General features: G+C 42.4%; 1 protein-coding gene across 6 annotated transcripts in view; it reads left to right on the top strand.

The window, feature by feature from the left end:
• meis2a (Meis homeobox 2a) overlaps nucleotides 1-13,210 on the top strand; it is a 78,180-nt gene extending 64,970 nt beyond the window's left edge. For 2 of the 6 annotated variants that reach the window (XM_064321720.1, XM_064321727.1), the window contains exons 10-12: nucleotides 5,919-5,977; nucleotides 7,679-7,789; nucleotides 11,483-13,210. In XM_064321720.1, the coding sequence (XP_064177790.1) occupies nucleotides 5,919-5,977; nucleotides 7,679-7,789; nucleotides 11,483-11,691 (379 nt within the window). In that variant the 3' untranslated portion in view covers nucleotides 11,692-13,210. Of the gene's footprint in view, nucleotides 1-5,918; nucleotides 5,978-7,678; nucleotides 7,790-8,206; nucleotides 8,302-10,495; nucleotides 10,507-11,482 lie in introns of those variants that run through there. The other 4 variants (XM_064321745.1, XM_064321761.1, XM_064321753.1 and 1 more) reach the window with 4 other exon arrangements.
• The last annotated feature ends 6,963 nt before the right edge of the window (nucleotides 13,211-20,173 follow it).

The raw sequence follows: 20,173 nt of genomic DNA, 5'->3' as shown, positions 1-20,173 counted from the left end.
CCTGCCGTCCGGAGCAGCCGCTGCTGCTGGCCGGATCAAAGGCGTGACACTCGCCTCCCCGGCCCGCTCGTCCACCAGAGGTGTTTGACGGACAGCTAACAGCTGGCTCGCCCCCCCCTGCCGCACGGGGGCCGGGGCTGAGCGTCCTCCGCGGGGGCCGGGGGGTTACGTCCCGCGGCCGGAACCGAAGGGGGGCGGCCGGGGGGGTGGGGGTGGGGGGCTGGGGTGGGGGGCAGGGCGCAGGGCAGCAAACCTGTGCCCTGCAGAAGGGATCTCAGATCTCAGGTTTGGTGCTCGCACACCTTTTTGCTTCATCACAGTCCTTTGCTTGTTTATTTGTGCATTTGCCCTGGAGGAGTTGGCGGGCCCTTTGGTTAAGATTAGGTGGTCACTAACACCCCCTCTCCCCACCCCCATACCCCACCCCCCACAAAACCAAGAACATCCTGCACTCATGGGACACCTGTCTCAACTTGTCGATGGTGATGCACATTGAAGGAGCTCGTCTGATTTGCATAGTGCATCACAGATGGGGGGGGGGGGTCAGATCCGACTTGATTTATCTTGTAAGTAGGGCCAGAGCCCAGACCAATTCTGTATCGACACCAGTGAAATATGACTTGGAGGGGCTTTGAGTGAGTGATATGCACGTAGGCCAGAGTGATTTCCGTCAGAGGTAAACTCCGGAGGAAAGTCATGCCCCCCCCCCGCCCCCCAACAGCAGCTATCCGTCTTCTGCCAGACGCACCAGCGAGAGAGTGCTGCAGTGCTATTGATTTACTTTAATTAGCAGCTCGTTAAATTGTGTCAGTTTGCAAAACAAATATATAATTCTTTGTCTGATTTTGCACTTCACCATTAATGATTCCTGCACACCCAGAGTTTGAAGAGGAAATTGGTTTTTAGAAAGATTGAGAGAGAGAGAGAGAGAGAGAGAGAGAGAAAGAGAGAGAATGTGCCCGGGTGGAAATTCCACCGATACATATTTTTGTTTTGAGGGGAATGTTGTCAAAGAAGCAAATGGAAATTCAGGGGAAAAAAAAGGAGTTTGGAAGCCGAATAGAAACAGGCCAGTGGAAGTCGGTGGAGAAGGAAAGGTGAAACGATTCCCAGAGAAGAGCGCCAGGAAACTATGTAAACACAATGGCGGCCTTAATGTCAGCTTTTCGACGCACGGCTTCCAAAATGATTCCGTTTCGCTTGGTTTCACATCTGCAATAAATCATACGCAGGGTGAGGTAATGTACTACGGCTTATGTCTCTTGACTCCTGTTTTAACTTAAAGAAGAAAGATCCCAGATATGAATGGCTGGAGGAAGTCTCGCAGTGTTTCTCTCCTCCCCTCCTTTCAAGTAGCTTTGAAAGATCCTTTTTGATAGTTTATGATAAATCCACAGATAGGTGCAATCTGGTGGTGAGCTTAAATAGTTACAAAGCCTCCACAATGACAGTCTGCACTGATTCTATCTCTGTTCGCTGTACGTCAGATTGAAGGCAGGGATCACCCAGTGGATCCTGCCTGCCCCATTTTAATAGATTATAATTGGGACTTGCTTGCTAGTAGTTATTTGAATGGAGGTCTAGTCTGCGTATGTGTCCCAAGAAAAAATGGAAGCTTTCAGCTCTAGAGTTTCAGCTCTCTTTTTGATTACTTTTAGAAAGATCAGTCCGTTTCATCTTTTGACTAAATGTCTTTTTATTTTTAAATAGAAGTATGGAAGGAAGGAGATTTACTTGGAACCAGAAGACAGTCATTTTTGCAGATGATAATCAGAGAAAGGGTTAAGCATGTAGCGTTACTGGTTTTAACACTGCAGCAAAAACACGGCCCAGACGTTTGTCTGTAAAAGGAGCTCATTTTCTGGGGCATTGTGGCTGTTTTTCAGTTAATCACGTAAAGGATCCCCCCTCAGCCACTGTGCTCACAAAGCAAGATTTGGAGTAATAGACCTGTTTTCTTGGGCCAACATGTTCAAGTGTGTTTTTTTTTTTTTTTCCAAACCTGTCAAACAAGTGACCCTGCTCCTGATTGGCTGGGATGCCTCATATCCTGGTTTTTATTGGCTGGGCTCTCTGAGAGGCTTTTCTCTTGGCAGGGCTCCAGGGCAGGGTGGTTTGACTTGAAGATTTCTTAGCAAAGGAATGCTGACAACAGGAGCAAGTTACCAGGTGTGGCCGAAATTCAGTTAACCAGAAACAAGCAGAGATTGAGAGATTGAAAAAAACTGTCAAACAAGACTGAGCAACACTGATTTGTTGACTTTTTTCATTTGTTGACAGCGTATTTTTTTATTTACCTACGGTGTGATGTAATGGTGTCAGGTATCAGTTCCTAATAATGGACAGCCATTGGAACAAGCTGAGTTCATGTAGGCTTGTGGAATGAGTTTTGCCTAAGAGCTACGAAGCCGGAGGTAGAAGTCGACCTCTCATTGTTTGGAAACTGAACGTCTTGGAGTGTCACCTCTATCGACTTAACAAAAAGTACAACTAAGCGAGTGCTTTGGGTAGTTACGCTGGCATTTATGGCCGGCGAATGAAGGTTGACCCAGCTCTGCTAAAGGCTAAGTTCAAGTGGAGCCCTGCGGGGGCTGGCCCATTATTCATATTTTTGCAGTTATTGTGCTGCGTCTCCTGTAAAGAAAAATAAGCAGCCGCGCGCGGCCGTAAATCCTCCCCCCCCCCCCCCCCCGACCCGCTCTGAAGGCGATAAACTGACAGGGGTCCGGTTGCACGTGGGGAGCTGGTGCGCGCGGCGCACACTCGCCCAGTGTTCCCGAAAAAAAAAAAACGCGACCGCGGAAAAAAAGTGTAAATGCTTCCAGAGGCCTGTTTGCGCTCCGGTGTGAAGAAGGCGCACACAAAAACACATTTTTTCCCCCCGCCGCGCAGGAGCGATGGGAACGGGGTTTTTATACGCCCGCTGAATTGATTTGTAAACCGGGGTGCCCTGCACATTAAACAGGAGCCCGTCGGGTTTTTTTTTTTTTGGTAATGTAAACATTCTGATGAGTATCCAAAGGAATGACCTCCATACGACCCTTTAACCTTGCTTTTAATTATTTGTTTGAAGACAGCATGGAGTTCCCATGCAGAGAGGCGGTGGGGGGGTGAGGGGGGGGTGGAGGGGGGTGATAATGCCAGTCAGTGTGTGCACGAGGGAATGTTCAACAGGGGGGCTGTGAAAAAGGGGTAGGGGGGGGGGGGGGTGGAGTGGGGGTTGGGGGTGGGGGGTGCTGGTGAGCAGGCGAAGGCCATAATAAGCAGACTACCAGATGTAAATAATAAAAATGGTTGGAGGTTGGAAAAATCTCTGTCCATTTCTGTGCGCCTCAGTGGGCGGGGTGGGGTGGACAGGAGGGCGGAGGGGGTGTGTGCGTCTCCTGCCCCCCCCCCCCCACGCTCAGGCCTGCCCGGGGCCCTCGCATGCCTCCTTGCCTCGCTCCCATCTCGGGAGGTTTGTTTTGTTGTTCTAAGCACACACCATTAGCAGCTCATGGGAGGGGAGAAAACAGTGTTATCAGGCCGCCTCTGATAATCTCAATTGGCTTTACTCGAACTGATAAAAGCCTCTGTGGGGGCCGGACCGGGTTCTGGTCAGCTCCTGCCGCGTTACTGTGGCAACTTGTTTAGGGAATAAAAACAGGCCTGCATGTGTGCGCTTTATTGTGTTTGGGGCGTTGCTAGTGGGGACAGTGTTGACATGCTGGGGTTCATCCCAGTGGGGACTGTGAGGGAAACATGTGAATGTCTGTATATACGTAGATGTTTTCTGTTTTTTCCCCTCCCTCCAAAATAATTGTTGTTGATGGCACATATATGCTTTAGCTAGGCTTGCATATGCATTCTAGGGGGACTATTTCACGCCATAGTATGTGTGCGCTCCTAAGAAGCAGCAGAGCACTGGCCGTAATCCAGCGTAGAAGAAATAGCATCGACAGACAAATAAAATAAAAAGAAGTGTCGTAAAGACAAAAATCGTTAGGAAGAAGAAGCGCGACACGTTGAACTTCTTAAACGGCGTGCCCATTGGACGCTTCATTTTACGCCGGCCAATGGAGTGCGGCCGCAGCACCTGGAAGCCGCTCTCCTGATGCTGCGTATTGATCTCGTTCCAACGAGCGGGGTAAGAAGGCACATGGTTACAATTCCGAAACACTGAATAATGTCTGAGGGGGGAGAAAAGCACAAAAAAAGAAAAGAAGCAAGACATATATTTTGGCAGGCCGCTCGCTTTGAGCCTGCCCAGAAAGCCGAAAGGAGGAATCTTTCTCGTATTTACTTGCTCAGCTGGTTTTGATGCTGGAGGCTGCTCTCCCCCGCCTCCCCAGGCACAGTGACATTTTTGACAACAAAGGTAGATAAGAGACAACCAGAGATGCGCCTTTGGTCTCTGACTTGCTAAGAACTTTGCTTTCAAGTACAGGCAAAAAAAAAAAAGGAAATATGCGAAAATTAAACCAAATCTTCTGTTCGACTGATCTGTAATTTCTCCTCCTACTATATCTCTGTTTTTTTTCTCTTTACCACCTCTGCTGTGCTATTGAATTTTCACTTTTTTTTGTTCTTTATTGTTTTTACTGTGACATTTAATCTAAAGTTTTTCTTTCTTTCTCGGTAATGTGTTTCTACGCTCTCTCCTGGGATGGGAGTCGAGGATTTTCTGAGTCCTCCCCCCCCCCCAGTAAATAAGCCCAGATTTTCTTTTCCCACTTGTGCATTTTGTGAATTTGACTATGTCACTTGAAAGCCGCAGATTATAGCTGTTTAAGTTAATAGGAGGGAAGGTAAGGGCAGGTATCGAGGGTTCACGGGGGATTAGAAAACCAAATTGATTCCAGTCCTTACCTCCATCTAATGACCAGTTCTGCGGCGTTGCTCTCCGTATATTGGGAACTGTTTAAAAGAACGGGGTCCGGCCCGGGGTAGATGGACTTCGCAATCGCTCGAACCCCCCCCCCCTCTAATATCAAACACATGCTTGTACCTGTGGAGCGTTCCCTCCCCTGCGCCTGCAGACCCTGAGAGGGGAGTCCTGCGCCACATTGGCCAGCTTGCCTTTGACACGGCCCTGGGCGTCCTCCATTCTTACTTAAAAAGGGTGCCCCTGGCTGGCAGTAACCTCCGGATGACCCCTGGGCTTTACAGTCAAAAGCTGCAGGAGCTAAGAAGGCCAGGGAGTCTTTGTGGAGCAGCACTTATTTGCCTCTGTGGCGGTGATAAAACTTCAGACAGCCTAATTGATGGGCTTGCTGACATAACAATACCTTGTGAAAGCACAGAGTGGCGATGCCTGGTCCTCATTTATAGACAGCTGGAAGGGGAGCCAACCGCCCTACAATGAAGAGAGCAGGGGGGTGGTGGAGGGAGGGAGGAGGGGGGGTGGAAAAAAAGAATGAAAGGGACCATTTGTGCCTTGCCCCGGCGAACTTTTAACTTATTTTGAATTTCTAATGAGTGATAACACGCAAAGAATAACATGTTTATGTGCATTAACTCTCGTCTCGCTGCTTTGGGGATTTAGGAGGAGTGAGAAAAGATGCAGCGTTAAAAGGTCTGCCTATCCTGTCACCCAGTGGGGTTGACTGGAGCTACAGCTCAGGCCCATTAATGTCTGGAATTGCTTCTGGTATCCATAGTTACCAAATGTAATCAAAAGCTTTATTAAACAACAGGAATAGATCATAAGGAACATTAAAGGACTACGTCGCTGGGTCTCTGTGTCTGTGCACATTAACTCTTTTGTAGTTTTCGCCGTTTTAGGTCTTCCGTGACAAATACGTTAGCCGATGTCGCTAAGCTATGAAAAGGAATTTTTTTTAAGTTACCGACACGCTCTTAAATAAATGTTTCTCTGTAGTCGTTGATAAAGGACTGGTGATTTAAGGTGCGCTCTGTCTCCCATTTCTGTCCCGCAGGTTCATTAATGCCAGGAGAAGAATAGTACAGCCCATGATTGACCAGTCAAATCGAGCAGGTAAACAGCCTTCTGTTAACTTCAAAAGTCCCGCTCCTGACCACTCTCTCTCTCTCTCTCTCTCTCTCTTTCTTGCTGTCTCTTTCTCTCTCTCCCTCCCTCTCTCTCTCTCTCTCTATCTCTCTCTGTACTCACCTGCCATACAAAACACCCACAAGCCTGAATGTCTGGGAGTACCCCCCCCACCCACCCCCTCCCATCCCCAATCCCTCCCCTCCATCCAATCCCCACCTGCCCTCCCCCCCCCCTCCCCGCCATCTCTCCCAAGGAAGCAGTCTTCTGTCAGGAGCACCTCGCTGATTTATTCTAATTGGAGATTTCCCAATCTAACCAGTGAAAAGCACATTTATAAATGTTCTCTGTGAATTGGTAATTGGGCACGAGAGGAGCGCCAGGAGCGTTGATGGGACCGCTGCGAGCGCTTTTCCCCATCACTTCCTGTGTCTCAGTCGACTACGCCGCAGCGTGGGGCTGGCGCGTGGGTCCGCCCTCGCCCGGCTCCGCTTTCACCATTCGCCACACATTTCAATTACCATAAGTATTACATACATAATTGTATTTAATTATGCAATCGCAAAGATTAATTATCTGTAATTAATTCATTTGAATAATTAATAATTAGTTCCTTGATAAAAAAAAAAAATGTTGGAATATTATGCATTGATTTTCCATATTTGGCTAGTTGTTATGCAGCTTATCTTATTCGTAGATACATATATAAATAGATAGATAGATAGATATCCATAGTGATGTAAAAAAAAAAGCACATTTAAAAAAAAGAAAATATTTCACTCTATTTTTCCATTGGCTGCAAGTGAACCAAATCCTCCTAGAACTGACATAAATTTGCACATTTGAAATCTACAGAATCCCACCAAATTTGCGTACAAAACAAGGGGAATAATATTCATCATTTTATAAATATGCTAAAGCAATTTGTCTTTATGGGAAAGGCTCTTTGTTAATTATTTAACTCTGGTGAAAAGTTGCTCAAATTGGGTGGAGATTGTGCAAATGAAGCTGTGTAATTATTGAAATGAGATGCAGCACTACCCAGAAATCACCGCTCAGGCTACAATTACTTATGTTTGTTCTGAATATTTGAAAGCGTGCTTTAAACTGTCGCGATCAGCAAACCTTCAAAAAGACAGCATGACAAAAAGCTTCCCTTAATCTTATGGGCTTATAGATTACTCTGGATAATACATATTAGTCCTGGAAAAACGCTGCTTGTTCAAGATACCACTGTGGGCCTTGTGTTTCCAGGGCTGTGGTATCTGAGTAAAACTACACAAGCCAGAGTAATATTAATGTGACATGATAGTTTTAAAAATAAAATAACATTTGTGTAGTGGAGGTGGTTTAGATGGTGAAGGTATATGTTATGTGTTCAGAGGTGGAAGGGGGTGGGTTCGGGTGGGGGGGGTTGTGTCCCATTGTGTAATGCATGTAAACCCTGTGGTTCCTCTCTCAATAAGAGTCCAATCACGCTCACCCTAGCATGGCCTGTGTGTGTTTTGTCAGTGGACTGTGAATGTGATAAAAACCAGAGGTTACGTGAAAAGCGATTCTCACGTAAGCGTTGGTGTGGTAGCCGGCGACGCAGCGTGTTGTGTGTTGGGCTGGAGCCGGGACTGTTGCTGATTGTCTGGTGTGTCTTCTCTTCTTTCTCCCTCGTGTCCACGTTTTGACTACAATCAGGTTTTCTTCTTGATCCTTCAGTGAGCCAAGGAGCAGCGTACAGTCCGGAAGGACAGCCCATGGGCAGTTTTGTGCTGGACGGTCAGCAACACATGGGGATCCGGCCAGCCGGTAAGAACGCCCAGCACGCCAGTCACTGGTGCTCCGCCACGCGTCACCCCCAACACCACCACCGCCACCGCCACCGCCGGCGCAATCCCGCCAACCCTCCCCAAATCCACACTGTCACAGCCAGCCAGTCCCGTCTTTCTGCCTGCCTAGCTTTCTGTCCTTCTCACCCATCTCACTGGAAATATGCACAAATCTCTTTTTTTTTCTTTCTTTTTTTCCTTTTAAAAGATTCTTTAAAGATTTGCGGTCGCTTACAGATTCGTTCCGGTCAGATGCTTCCCCTTCACCTCATTTTCCTCCCCATCCTTTTCATTCTCTGCTGAATCTATTATTTGAAATGGGAATCTGCTCTGGCTGTCTGCGATTCACTCTGGCTGACTCTCTGGCATCCTCTCGGATTTTTATCTCCTCCTCTAGGGCCTATGAGCGGAATGGGCATGAATATGGGTATGGACGGTCAGTGGCACTACATGTAACCTCCATCTTGTAAAGCGAACGCAGAGAAGGGGGAAGTAAGTACAACTGGGCTCTTTCTCTGGGTTTTCTGACTTATTTTATTTTTTATTTTTTTACACCACTAGCCCCCCCAAACCCCCATTTCCCCAAACACCACTACAACCATTCCCCAACCCCCCTACCGCAGCGTGGGGTTCACAGCTGGGTTAGCATCATTCGCTGTAAAAAGTAGCTTCCCAGGGTACCGCTAACTTCCCAGGGGTACGGACGGAAGGGAACATGGGAGGGGGGAACTCTCAGGGAATTCTGGGAATGGCGGCTGGGGGGTCCATTCCGCCAGCCTTTCGCCCGGCACTTGTGGCGGCGGACGGAGAAACGTGGCACCGTGCGCACATTTATTTATCACAACAGCGGCATCGCTCTCCCTCTCTCCCCTCCAACAGCCAGCCAATGCAAATGTTGGACATTTAGGGAAAAATAACATCTCCGGGGCAGCCGTTGACAGGGAGAAATTAAGCAGGCTCCAGTGAAGCGATAAAGAAGGAGAAGTGAAACTGTCCTCGGAGTGACATAAATCTGTCGGGGGAAGGATTGATGCCCAAATTATCTTATATGCAAAGACGGAGCGGTGCAGTACATTACGGTCCCCAGCGAGATATACGGGGCGAGGTGACATGTCAGATCCTTCACCGGGGGAACCTGTGTGTTTTGATTATTTTTAACAGGGGCCCACTGACGCCCAACACGAGACACAGAGACGGGAGAGTCACTCAAATAAATTTAAGGGAGGAGGACATTAAAGAATGACTGCATATAAAAGAGGGAATTTCTCTCTCTCTGGCTCGCCCGCTCTCTCTCTCTCTCTCTCCCTCTCTCTCTCTCTCTCTGTCTCTCTCTCTCTCTCTCTGTCTCCCTCTCTCTCTCTCTCTCTCTCTCCCTCTCTCTCTCTCTCCCGCTCCCCTGCTCTCCGCGGCTAAATGGCCGCGGTCTGATTAAGACGCCCATTACACCTCCCGCCGGCGCCGTGGCGCTGACATTTGAGAAATCAAGACATATCGCATCCCAGAGGCACCGGGGCATAGGAAATTTTATTTAACACCTAAACTTCGTTGTTCAATGAGGCACAATATAATAACACTTACCTTGATTAAAAGAACCCTTTATATGTAAATAGGTGCCGGATTTTCTGAAGGGTCACCACGGCGATGCCGCCGACAGAGCCCATTTCTCCCTTTTTTTCCCTGCCTTTCCTAATGGAGTCAAAAACGTAGAGAGCAATGTTCCCTAAAACAGCCACATAGAGACAACATTTGCTCAGCTTGGATAATTCTTAATATAGGCTATATAATTTCTAGACTATTTAATTACATAACATATTTTATGCTTCATGACCAATTACATTAATAGCTTAATGCAGAGGAATATTATCCTCTCTTGATTTGATTATGCAGCCACACAATATGGTATATTTGGTACTTAATTATCATCAGCCATTGAGCAAGCTGCTGTGCTAGAACAAACAGGGAGAGTGGGTCTGTTCAGTCAGTGTTATTGTCTTCAGATGGTTTTACCACTTCTGTTAATAAAGGGGACACAGATCTACTTAACAGAATGACTGCAGCTTACAAGACTCGAGATTACCAGCTTACAGTGTCAAAAACATCTGCTGGGCTTCTTAACAGGAACTGGTCTAGGTTATGTGGAGGTGAACACAGTTCTTTCCACGCAAGATTGATTGACTTTTTTTTTTTTTATCGCCGTGATAGTGAGATTTTAAGAGACCGCATTACAAACATGTGCATTTCCGAACGAACCAGTGTGTGAGAAGAGTATTAGAAAGCGCTGCGGCTTTCAGCCAATGAGATTGGCTATTAATCTCAGCCCGCTCCACCCCCCCCCCCTTCCCATACCGGTCTCCGCCTGTGTAATTTCTTAATTGCAGAGTAAGGTAGAGGAATGTAGCGAGTGAGCATGCCTGGTGACCTTTGCGTGACCTCTTTCCTCCTTGCCATGGCTAATCCCCGAGGGGGGTCACATTACGAAGCGCTGCAGCCCGGGCCCCGGCTCTGCCGTCTCCCCAGGCTCCAGGCCCGGGCGTCTTCTCTCCCCTGTCCCTTGCCCTGGTTCTCCCCAGGGTCCAGGGCTCGTTCCCAGGCCTGTTGCTGCGGCCTGTCCCTGGGCAATGAGGTCTTGTGCCGCGTGTACCTACGCTGGCTGGCTGGGTCCACTGAAAGCACCCAATGTGTGCTGCTCTACACGGCTCTAGGAAGCCTCGCCCTCCTCCAGTCACAGCATCAGCTCTTGGCATACTGGTGTAGTGTCCCTACACATAGTTACTCTGTCCACAGGATGTGTGCTATTTCTTCTGAAATTGCTGGACTTCACTGGAGTTCTCCTTCTCCTACAGCACTTGCTATACCCCCTCCCTCCCTCCCTCCCTCTTTCTCTCTCTCGCTCTCTCTCTCTCTCCTCAGCTAGGCCTGTCACTAGCTCAATACACAACCCACTTCCAGGAGGGATGCTTTGTTTGCGTGAAGTGTTTTTTTATTTAGAAAACCTGCATTGTGCGGTATTCTTTGGAATGCATGTTATGATAGTTAAGTGAGTCTACATTATTTAATAAGTTCTTTGAGTGTTCAAATCAAATATATTCATAGTGGTGCATCCCCTCGAGAGAACAACTATTCAGTTTGTCACTAAATTCAGCTGGGAAATTGACTGCTCCTTATGCTGGGTATAACTATAGCTAACATCAATACGGCGCACTTGTTTTCCATATCCTCCCAGCATTCTGTGTAAACGGAGGACTGCGGATCGCATTTCAACCTGCGCACTGGCCAGACTTGTATTGGTCATTCTATATTCTTCCCAAAAATAGCATACTGGTCTCCATCCTTAATGCACTAGATTAAAAAGAAATAGAACTGTTTTGTGTGAATGATAGCAGCAGCAATTTTTTTTTTTGCATCAATAGTAGCTCTTCCTCTGTGACCATGTACCCAAGTATGTTTACTTCCATGTCGATTAAAATGCATTTTTGTGTTCATATATTAAATAATTTTTTTAATGTGAATCTGTGTGATCAAAGTCAGTCCTCATACGCAGACCAGAATGACATCTGTCACTTTAAATCAGTGCTCCTTTTTTTGACCGATCTGTGAAGCAGCGGGAAACGTGGGAAACGTGACGAGTTGGCCTCCTCTCACCCCCACTCTGTGTCCGCTCTGTGTGTTGCAGCTCTACAAGGCATGGCGGGGGAACGCGTACCTCAGAGCGGTCCTGCGGGCATGAACATGGCACTGCCCGGCTACACCCCTCCCCAGATGGCACCTCACCCCTCCCAGTTACGACACAGACCCCCCACGCACCCGTACCTACCCGGCCACGCCCACCACCCAGCCATGCTGATGCACGGAGGACGCCCCCCCCCCTTCATCCAGGAATGACCATGCCTGTGCAGAGACCCCCCCTGTTGACCCCCATTGACCCCAGCGCCGGTGGACAAGTCCTGGACATCCACGCCCAATAGTATAAGGGAACGTCACAACAAAACAACAGCAACTAAAAGAAAAAAAAACAACAAAAAAACAAACAAAAAAAAAAACAAAAAAACAAAACTATTTTAAGACTATTTTTAAGACAAAAGAGAAAAAAGACACATTTTGACCAGAATTGACACTAAAAATGGAATTCCAGACGAGCTGTGATGATTTTTTTTAACTTGTCAATTTTGTTACTTTCAACAACGGAGGACCAAGCTGACAAGATCACTTTGTAAAGTCTTGGGCTTTTGTTAATGATCAACAGAAGATGTTTTGACTTCTTAAACATGAACACATGCACACATATACACATGCACACTAAACAAAAAAAATACACACAAACACTCTGAAGTGACACGCGCAATTTTAAAGAAATCACTCTGGATGATTAAAAAAAAAAGATAAAAAAGACTCCAAGAGTTATAACTACTGTAGTATAAAAGTATAGAAACTAAGTTAAAACTTGTGCATTTTCGTTGGTCACTCAATTTATGTTTCCTGAGCTAGTTCTAGAATAAAAGTTTATCCCCACTTTCACACTGTGTGTGTTGTTCCCAAAAGAGAGACTGTCTTGGTGCAGCAATAAAGAGAACATCTCAGTATCTTTTCGAGCGCCCGAAACACAGAGACTGCAGTGGGCAAGCTGTGTTAAATAAGGAACAGAACTACCACCTAAAGATGCTGCTGGACAACACCTGATCTCTCCGGAAAATTCAGTTTGAACATTTTTCATGCCCTTTCTTTGGTTCTTGAATGAATGTTGCCCTGTAGGTAAAGTTCTTAGTTTGAATTGCCCAAGCACTGGATCGTGTTGGTTTTATACATTTTTATTTTAATATTAATATTATTATTTTTGTTTTCGTTTTTTTTTTTTTTTTTTTGTATCCTGGACTCTGACTGAAAGAGGCTATTGAAGGAAGCTTAAAGTGGAATAGCAGCACCCTGCAATAGTTCTTGGCCTTTGGATCAATATATTTGCCACATGGACAATACTGACACAACGGTGGATTCTTTGGCACTGAGAGAAGCTATTGATGGTTGATGCACCAAAAACCTAAAAAATAAGAAAAAAAAAGAACTTAAATTATGAACTCAAAGCTTGGAGAAAAGCTTAGAGAATATTGTAACAAACTTCGTACAGAGTTCAGTCTATTAATTGTTTCATGTTAGATATTCTATGTGTTTACCTCAATTGAAAAAGAATGTTTTTGCTAGTTTCAGATCTGCTGTGGCATTGATATTGTATGTCCATGAATTCCTTCCTTTTTCAGCACGTGTTCCTCACTAGAAGAAAAAAAAATGCTGTCTCCCTTAAGCTTTGTCAAAAATACATTAAATACTTGTATGAGGACTGTGACGTTATGTTTAAAAGGTGTTCAGTCACAAATGCTGTAATAAATATTTCATTTTTTGATTTTTGTTAGATTTTTGTGTGCTTAAGTGTGTGTTGACAAATGGCGTTACCTAATGGGTCTTCAGAAGGAATATTCCCAACGTATTATTATTATTATTATTATTATTGGTGTTGTTTTGTTGTATTACTTTTAGTTTTAGGTGTTTACTAGAATTTTGTAAGTCGTGCTATATGTCTAGTTCTGTCTGCAAGGCTACGCGGAGAAAGACTTAGTTGCGCATGGCGTTCTGTCCTCCTAATAACATGAGTCACCTGTAGGTGTTATGCATAATGTCGATGATAGTGATAAAATGCTTCAATAAACCAGAATAGTACGCGATATACATAGCAATATGCATTATAACGATTATAACTGTTTTGCCTTTTACAATCCGCTCAGAAAATATTTTCGAAGCATAAATTAGTGCCGTTTTTGATTTCGCCTTTATCTTGAATGCATTCGTGTCTTTGTTATTTAGGCTACGGATTGAGAAAAGAACAAGAAAATAACACGGAGGTATGGTGCTTCCTTATTATCAAAGCTCAGAACGAGTTTTGCTGTTACAAAAGCCTCACCTTGCTTGTTTAATAGGATTTTATAAAATATTTTATAAAATGGAAATTAGAGGTCTTGAAAATGTGAAATGGCAAAAATTAGAAATAGGCCGCTGTGGGGGGATACTGACCAAATATCAAAACTGTTGTCCCGCATTCATATTGATGAGATCTTAGTTTTATTGTCTGAACATACATTTCAATTTGTGATGCTTGCTGTATTGTTGGTATTGAAAATTGGAGATGGAATGATATTTATGGTGTGTGTGTGTGTGTGTGTGTGTGTGTGTGTGTGTGTGTAAGGTTGAAGCATAATACAAGTGCATTATGCTTCATAACTGAGGAATCGTGTGCGGTTGAAGAGGGAAATCGGATGTTGGTCTCTGTGCTCCGGCCGCTCTGTGCTCAGTGCCAGAGCACGTACAATTTAGACGGGAAAATTCTGCCACTGGAGAGCGACCCCTACTGGTAGCGCGTAAATTGCCCTGTGGTTAACTGTCATTCCTTTCATTTCTTCGCGCTAGTATTTGCCCGCGGCCACGGGAGTCATACCCTTAAACCAAAAATGACAATCTTACCATTTCTCTGACTGAATTCTTTCCTGACCTACTGGCAGAAACCTAAACATATCAACGGCACGACAGTGTTTCACTTTTTCTTAACATTTTTGCCACTATATTGTAGTAGAAAGCACAATAATACACTATTATTATTATTATTATTATTATTATTATTATTATTATTATTATTATTATTATTCCAATCTTCTTCTTCTTCTGATTCTTTTTCTTTTCTTCTCCTAATTCTTCTTATTCTTATTCTTTTTTTTTCTTTTTTGCTGCTACTAATTCTGCTGTTTGCTAAATTCCAATTACAGTAAGACATATATTTCGACCTTAGATAAAATACATGATTATGATTATGATTATAATTATCTCTTTCTGTCCCCCGGGCAAATATGCCCATCTTGTGTGAAAATACAAGATCTGGCCCCACAGTCCTCGTAATTTACCATCCAATCACATAAAGCATAGATAGTCACGGCTGCTGGACATTTCTCTTTTAAACTCCGTGGCTGGCCTCTTTTAGATGGCCTGCAGAACATCAGCTTAGTGTTTCGAGCTGCTTTAGTTGAGGGTAACAAAATCAAAAATGTATGTGTGTCGTGTTCCATATTGCGTCAAGACCCGCCAAATGCCTGGTGTGCGTCTTGATTACATTCGTATGACGACAAAATCTGAAATGCCAAAAAAATCTGCTTTATTACCCGGAAAAGTCTTTCTGGACTTTAATCATTTGCTAGGCTTTGGTTATTGTGCGACATGGATATTGTGCAAAAGAGCAAATTTGGACGTGTGGACGATTTACAAACTGATTTCATATAGTGTAATAGGCCTATAAACATTTTAAAAGGTTAGTTGCTTACCCGCTCACACAAATTCATGGCCATTAAATGTCCACACTAAAAAGTAGGTCTAACGGCAACCAGAGAGATTCACTACTATGCGTAACTTTAGTATTATTTGCATCTGAATTAGAATCCTAGTTATTGCAACAATGCTGGTATCGCGTTTGTGTTTCAAAGAAATTTGTTTTTATTCGGTAAATAAATGATTTCAAAATATGTGCAATATTTGAATTAGACTACTACATTTCGACTTATTTAAATTTAAGATTTTCTACGAAAAATACAATATTTGTATTTCTGAGGATATTTTTAAACCAACGGTTGTCCTAATATCGGATGCAATCGGCATAATGATCATAGAAGCAGTTGTAATATTTATTATGTTTGACAAAATGTGTGAATAAATTAGTTATCATATAATTTAAAACCTTAATTGTTAACTTCTTTCAGTGTCCGTATTACGTTGAAAACGGACAGAACCTTCGTATTGTGTGGAATTTTATCAGATGAGAGTGAAATACTATGCCTTGATTATAGTGAAGAAGGAATCGTAATATTAATAGTTTTTTTTTTCTTCCTTTTTTTTTTGAGGAGACAGAAGGTAGATTGCCTTCGCCGCTTCTCTTTGCCGATTCGGTCTGACAGGAATGATGGATGATCTAGCCGAGCTAAACAACTCCACCCCTTCATCTCCTCTCTGTCAAAGCTACTTTGGGTACTGCTGCAGGAATAAAATAAGGAATATTCTCCTGCACAACGCGCGCTGGCTTTTTCAGTTTTTCAGCCTCGCTTAGTCAATAACAAGTAGCAGACACCTGAAATTATATTTATTGAAGACTTGAAAATGTAGCCAAAGGTGCTACAGAGGCAACATGCTAATTCCACCAAACCTTTTGTAATTCAAAATTACTTAAAAACATCGAAGTTTACATGATGAAGTTATTTGATTTGTAGCACTATTTACTGTAAGAAAATGACATCACAAGACTATAACTAATGATTCTTATGTCAAAGAAAAATAAGTGCAAAATTAAACTATACTGTAAATAAAGAATGGGGTGGACACAATATTTTTTAAATCGAGTAAGTTATACTAGCGAAGGCCTATAATAGGCTACATTTTTTACATTTATATTTTGTACATTGTTTTTTTTTTTTTTTTTACATTAGCCTATTTTTATACTTATAGCCTATTTCATTCGCTTGCCTGTATTATTATTATTATTACTACTACTACTACTACTATCATTGTTGTTGTTATTATTATTATTATCATTATCATCACCATTTCTGTGCCTTTTTAAAATTTCAGCAGTTTCTCTTTCGCCATAAGGTGTTTCTATGACTACGTTATGTATGTGTGAGGGTCAAAAGCGGGGGTTCCGGAGAGAAAAGGCCGCATTTTGGTGATCATTTATCAATGTCAGCCAGATAATGATTCTCACTGCAGTCCCCTATTGATGAGGATAATTACATTAGCTCAGAGTGAGTGATCAATAAAGCACAGAGAAAATGTTTTATTATAGCCAGCCAAAAAGGTTTCTATGAGCCAAGGTTGTTGTTTTCCTTCACTTAACTATTTTAAAAAATAATTTACAAATAAACATATGGAGCTTTTCGTGCACCGACGTAGAACTCTGTTGTAGTTATGCACAAAAACACATAGCCTTCTTTCAACCGTATATTTAATACAAAATGCCTTTTTTCCCAGGTCGTCTGTAGACTTTAAAGCTTTCACTGTGAAAAATGGTGTGACTGTTTGAGATTCATTTCGCCAAATAACTGTAACTTCAGTGCTGTGCATCAGTTAGGACAGAAAAAAAAGATCCAGACCAAACGTACAGTCTGAGAATCTACAGTAAAGGAATGGTTCATACTTCATAATAAATGTTATCTTTCCTTACTGGCATTTGCAAAGAAAGTAATAAATGATGATCTAGTTATTTGTGTTAGCCAAACTATTTTTTCATCACAATAAGATACTAGTTCAGTTGCTGATATTGTAGATAATTGGGACAGATCCGAATTATATTACTAATGACACCATTTTATAAAAGTAAAATGTATATATGCACAAGCAGCCTATGCAGGTCTATAGTTTTGCGGCAGTATATACTACATATTCGGCCAAAAACAAAGTCGAATTTGAAAGAGGAATGGGGTGTCCTTACACCCTGGAAATTCCAAAAGGCCCACTTATGAAAGTACGATGCAGTGCATTAACATTTAAGGAAATTATTTGTGGATAAAACATTTGAGTGGGTACTACATAGGGTACTGATTTTGTTAATTTATCGTTAGGGATTGAAATAAAAATAATACACAGGCCTTAATAATAATTAAAATAAAAAATAAAAAACGACGAGAAAAACATTGGAATTCCAAAAGAATATCAAACCGTTTCGAAGAGATGAATCGTGCATTTCATAAAGGAATAAAAGAGCAGTTCGCCGTGTGTGTGTGTGTGTGTGTGTGCGTGTGTGAGTGTGTGTGTGTTTTAATTGTCAACAACTCAGTCCCCGCAGGAATGTTGCTAGCTCTTTCGCCTAATTCTCCGAAGTGCTCGATGCCAGCTTCCATTTATTCTTGATGATCAAGCCTGCGGGAGACAATTCGATATAATATGTTTATAATTTATAATATTTTCAATATAATTGTGGTAAAATACAAACGAACAAAAATATCACTCATTTTAAGCTCACCCACCGTGTCACCGTTGACTATTTTAACTCAAACTCATGACCGTTAAGCTAAATTGACTTGACATAAAAAAACGTTATATATTGGAATAATAATAATAATAATAATAATAATAACAATAAGTAAGATCATTTAAATTTCATGTAATTTCAAATATATTCAAAAACATCATATAATATAGGCTATAGCCAAATGGCGTGAAAGCAGAACATAACAAAAACTGCATAACAATAGTGTTCAGCAAAATAAAATATTGCAGTGTAGCTCGGCGAATATTAAATAAGAATGCATGAAATATACACACAGCCTTTTCACGGTTCGATTACATAAACCTGCATCTTTGAATACATGCAGCCTAAACCGAAAATACTTCCTATTAATAATACACGGACGAATGGAAAGCCGAATAAAAAGTATGTTGTGGAAAAGGAGAAAACTAACGACATGGTTTTCCGTTAGGGGGGAAAATCAGATTAATAACTAGCAGGGTAATGTTGAGGACTTTTTCCGCTTGATCGCTTTTTTGAATTAGAGCCGATTTCTTCACACTCCAGCGGTGCTTGTCTTCTTAAAAATGAGTGACAGATCCCCCCTCCTCTCTTTTTTCTCCCTCGAACTTAATGATGCAAAATTTCTAATTAGTTAAATCACATCGCTAAAGGGTGCAAAATTGGCTAGGAGAATCGAAATGGTCAGTCCCTGTGATGTAAAAATAAAAAGGGACATCTGACTTGAAAAATAAATAAAGCGCAATAAAATAAAATAGCTCGGAGTTTAGTAAAGCCTCAAGGATCTTAGCCTTTATATTTCAATCAGTTAAGATTTAATTAGCAACCCCCGGGCTGGGCGATCTGATATTTCCTCATTAGGCACTCCTCGCTAATACTGAGTGTTAGATTGTCTTAAAGGTTGTCAACATATGACCAGTTTTTACAGTGAAATAATCAGGGTTTATAGCTGGAGGACTCAAGATCTGCAAATAAATCCTGCTTGGATCAGCGGAACTAACAGGCGAAAAAATGTTGATAATTTATCGTTGTGTTTCCTAACTTGCATTAATGTATAATTTTTCAGTTATTTGAACAAAAAAAGGTTAGAAATATCTTGCGGGTAGCTCAGGGCAGCAAAGTGAGACATTTCACAAGAACTGTAAATAACAGGGAAAAAGCAGGGATTGGGTAAAGAAATACGAAGAAAAACACGGGGTGGGAATAGAGAGAGAGAGAGAGCTGCGTTCGCAATGCTTCTTCCCCCGTGCCAAAGCCAACAGAAGGAAACCTGGCCCAATGTTGCTGCAACGTCATGGCGACCCCCTCTGGAGGAAAAAGGAAATGTCTATGTAGGTAATTCACTGTATTTTCATTTTTCCTTTAATTAAAAAGGCAGCCTATATTTTAATTGGTTATTGCCATTCATGCATAGCGAAAGCGTCAAATTACTGAAATGAATGAAAAACATCACAAACATAAAATATTGCATGTACAATTTAAAGAAATTTTTTTCAAACGATTCAAAGGCTTATCTTATAATGGATTTGTTTAGAACACACAACATACATTCGATATTTCTGATCATACGCAGGCCTATTTTACGAATATGCAATTTAGGTCGTCATTTTTGTGTAATTATAGCATGGTATGGTAACAACAGACAACTAGTAACCTTCGGGAGAGGGTGAAACTTTATCTTTATAAGGTAACCATCGTCAAATTCATAAGAATAATAGGCCTAATTATAGGAAGAGACACTATAATATAGATGCACATTTGAAAATAAGGTCTAGTAACATGTACAGCAAAGCCTCACCGTACTGTTTTAATAGAATCTACAGTCGATAAAATATGACAGCGAATGAATTTTCAATATTTTAAATTCGTTTTCACAATGTTTATTTTTGCATTTCTAAGGTAGTGTCATATAACCATAAGCAAAACGATAATGCATGTGACTTGGTGTAGGTTACCCCTAAAGGCTCTTTACATATATTTAATCACAGGTAGGACCTATTTATGTATGTTGAAGGTGGGCTATTGATTGTCTAGTCAATAAATTATCGATTTAAGGTTCAATAAGTTTCACTGGGGACCTGTTGCTCGTAATACATATTATTTGGCTTGCTTTTATAATCTTGGAAATTTTATAATTTCGGATTTTTTTTTCAATATCAAATCACCAAGTAAGCAGATTCAGTTGTCGCCAATATCCACAGTAAATATACTGGCGATAAAAGTACGACCCACCCTATACACTCCAGGCCTGCTGTCGTTAATCTTGAACTGTTATAAGATTATAACAAATAATGGCATCAGTAGGCCAATCATTATCCTCTT

This window comes from Anguilla rostrata, chromosome 1 (assembly GCF_018555375.3).
Source record: "Anguilla rostrata isolate EN2019 chromosome 1, ASM1855537v3, whole genome shotgun sequence".
Taxonomy (NCBI): Eukaryota; Metazoa; Chordata; class Actinopteri; order Anguilliformes; family Anguillidae; genus Anguilla; species Anguilla rostrata.
Note: the sequence above shows the minus strand (reverse complement) of the source record. Positions and strands in the feature narration are given on the sequence as shown.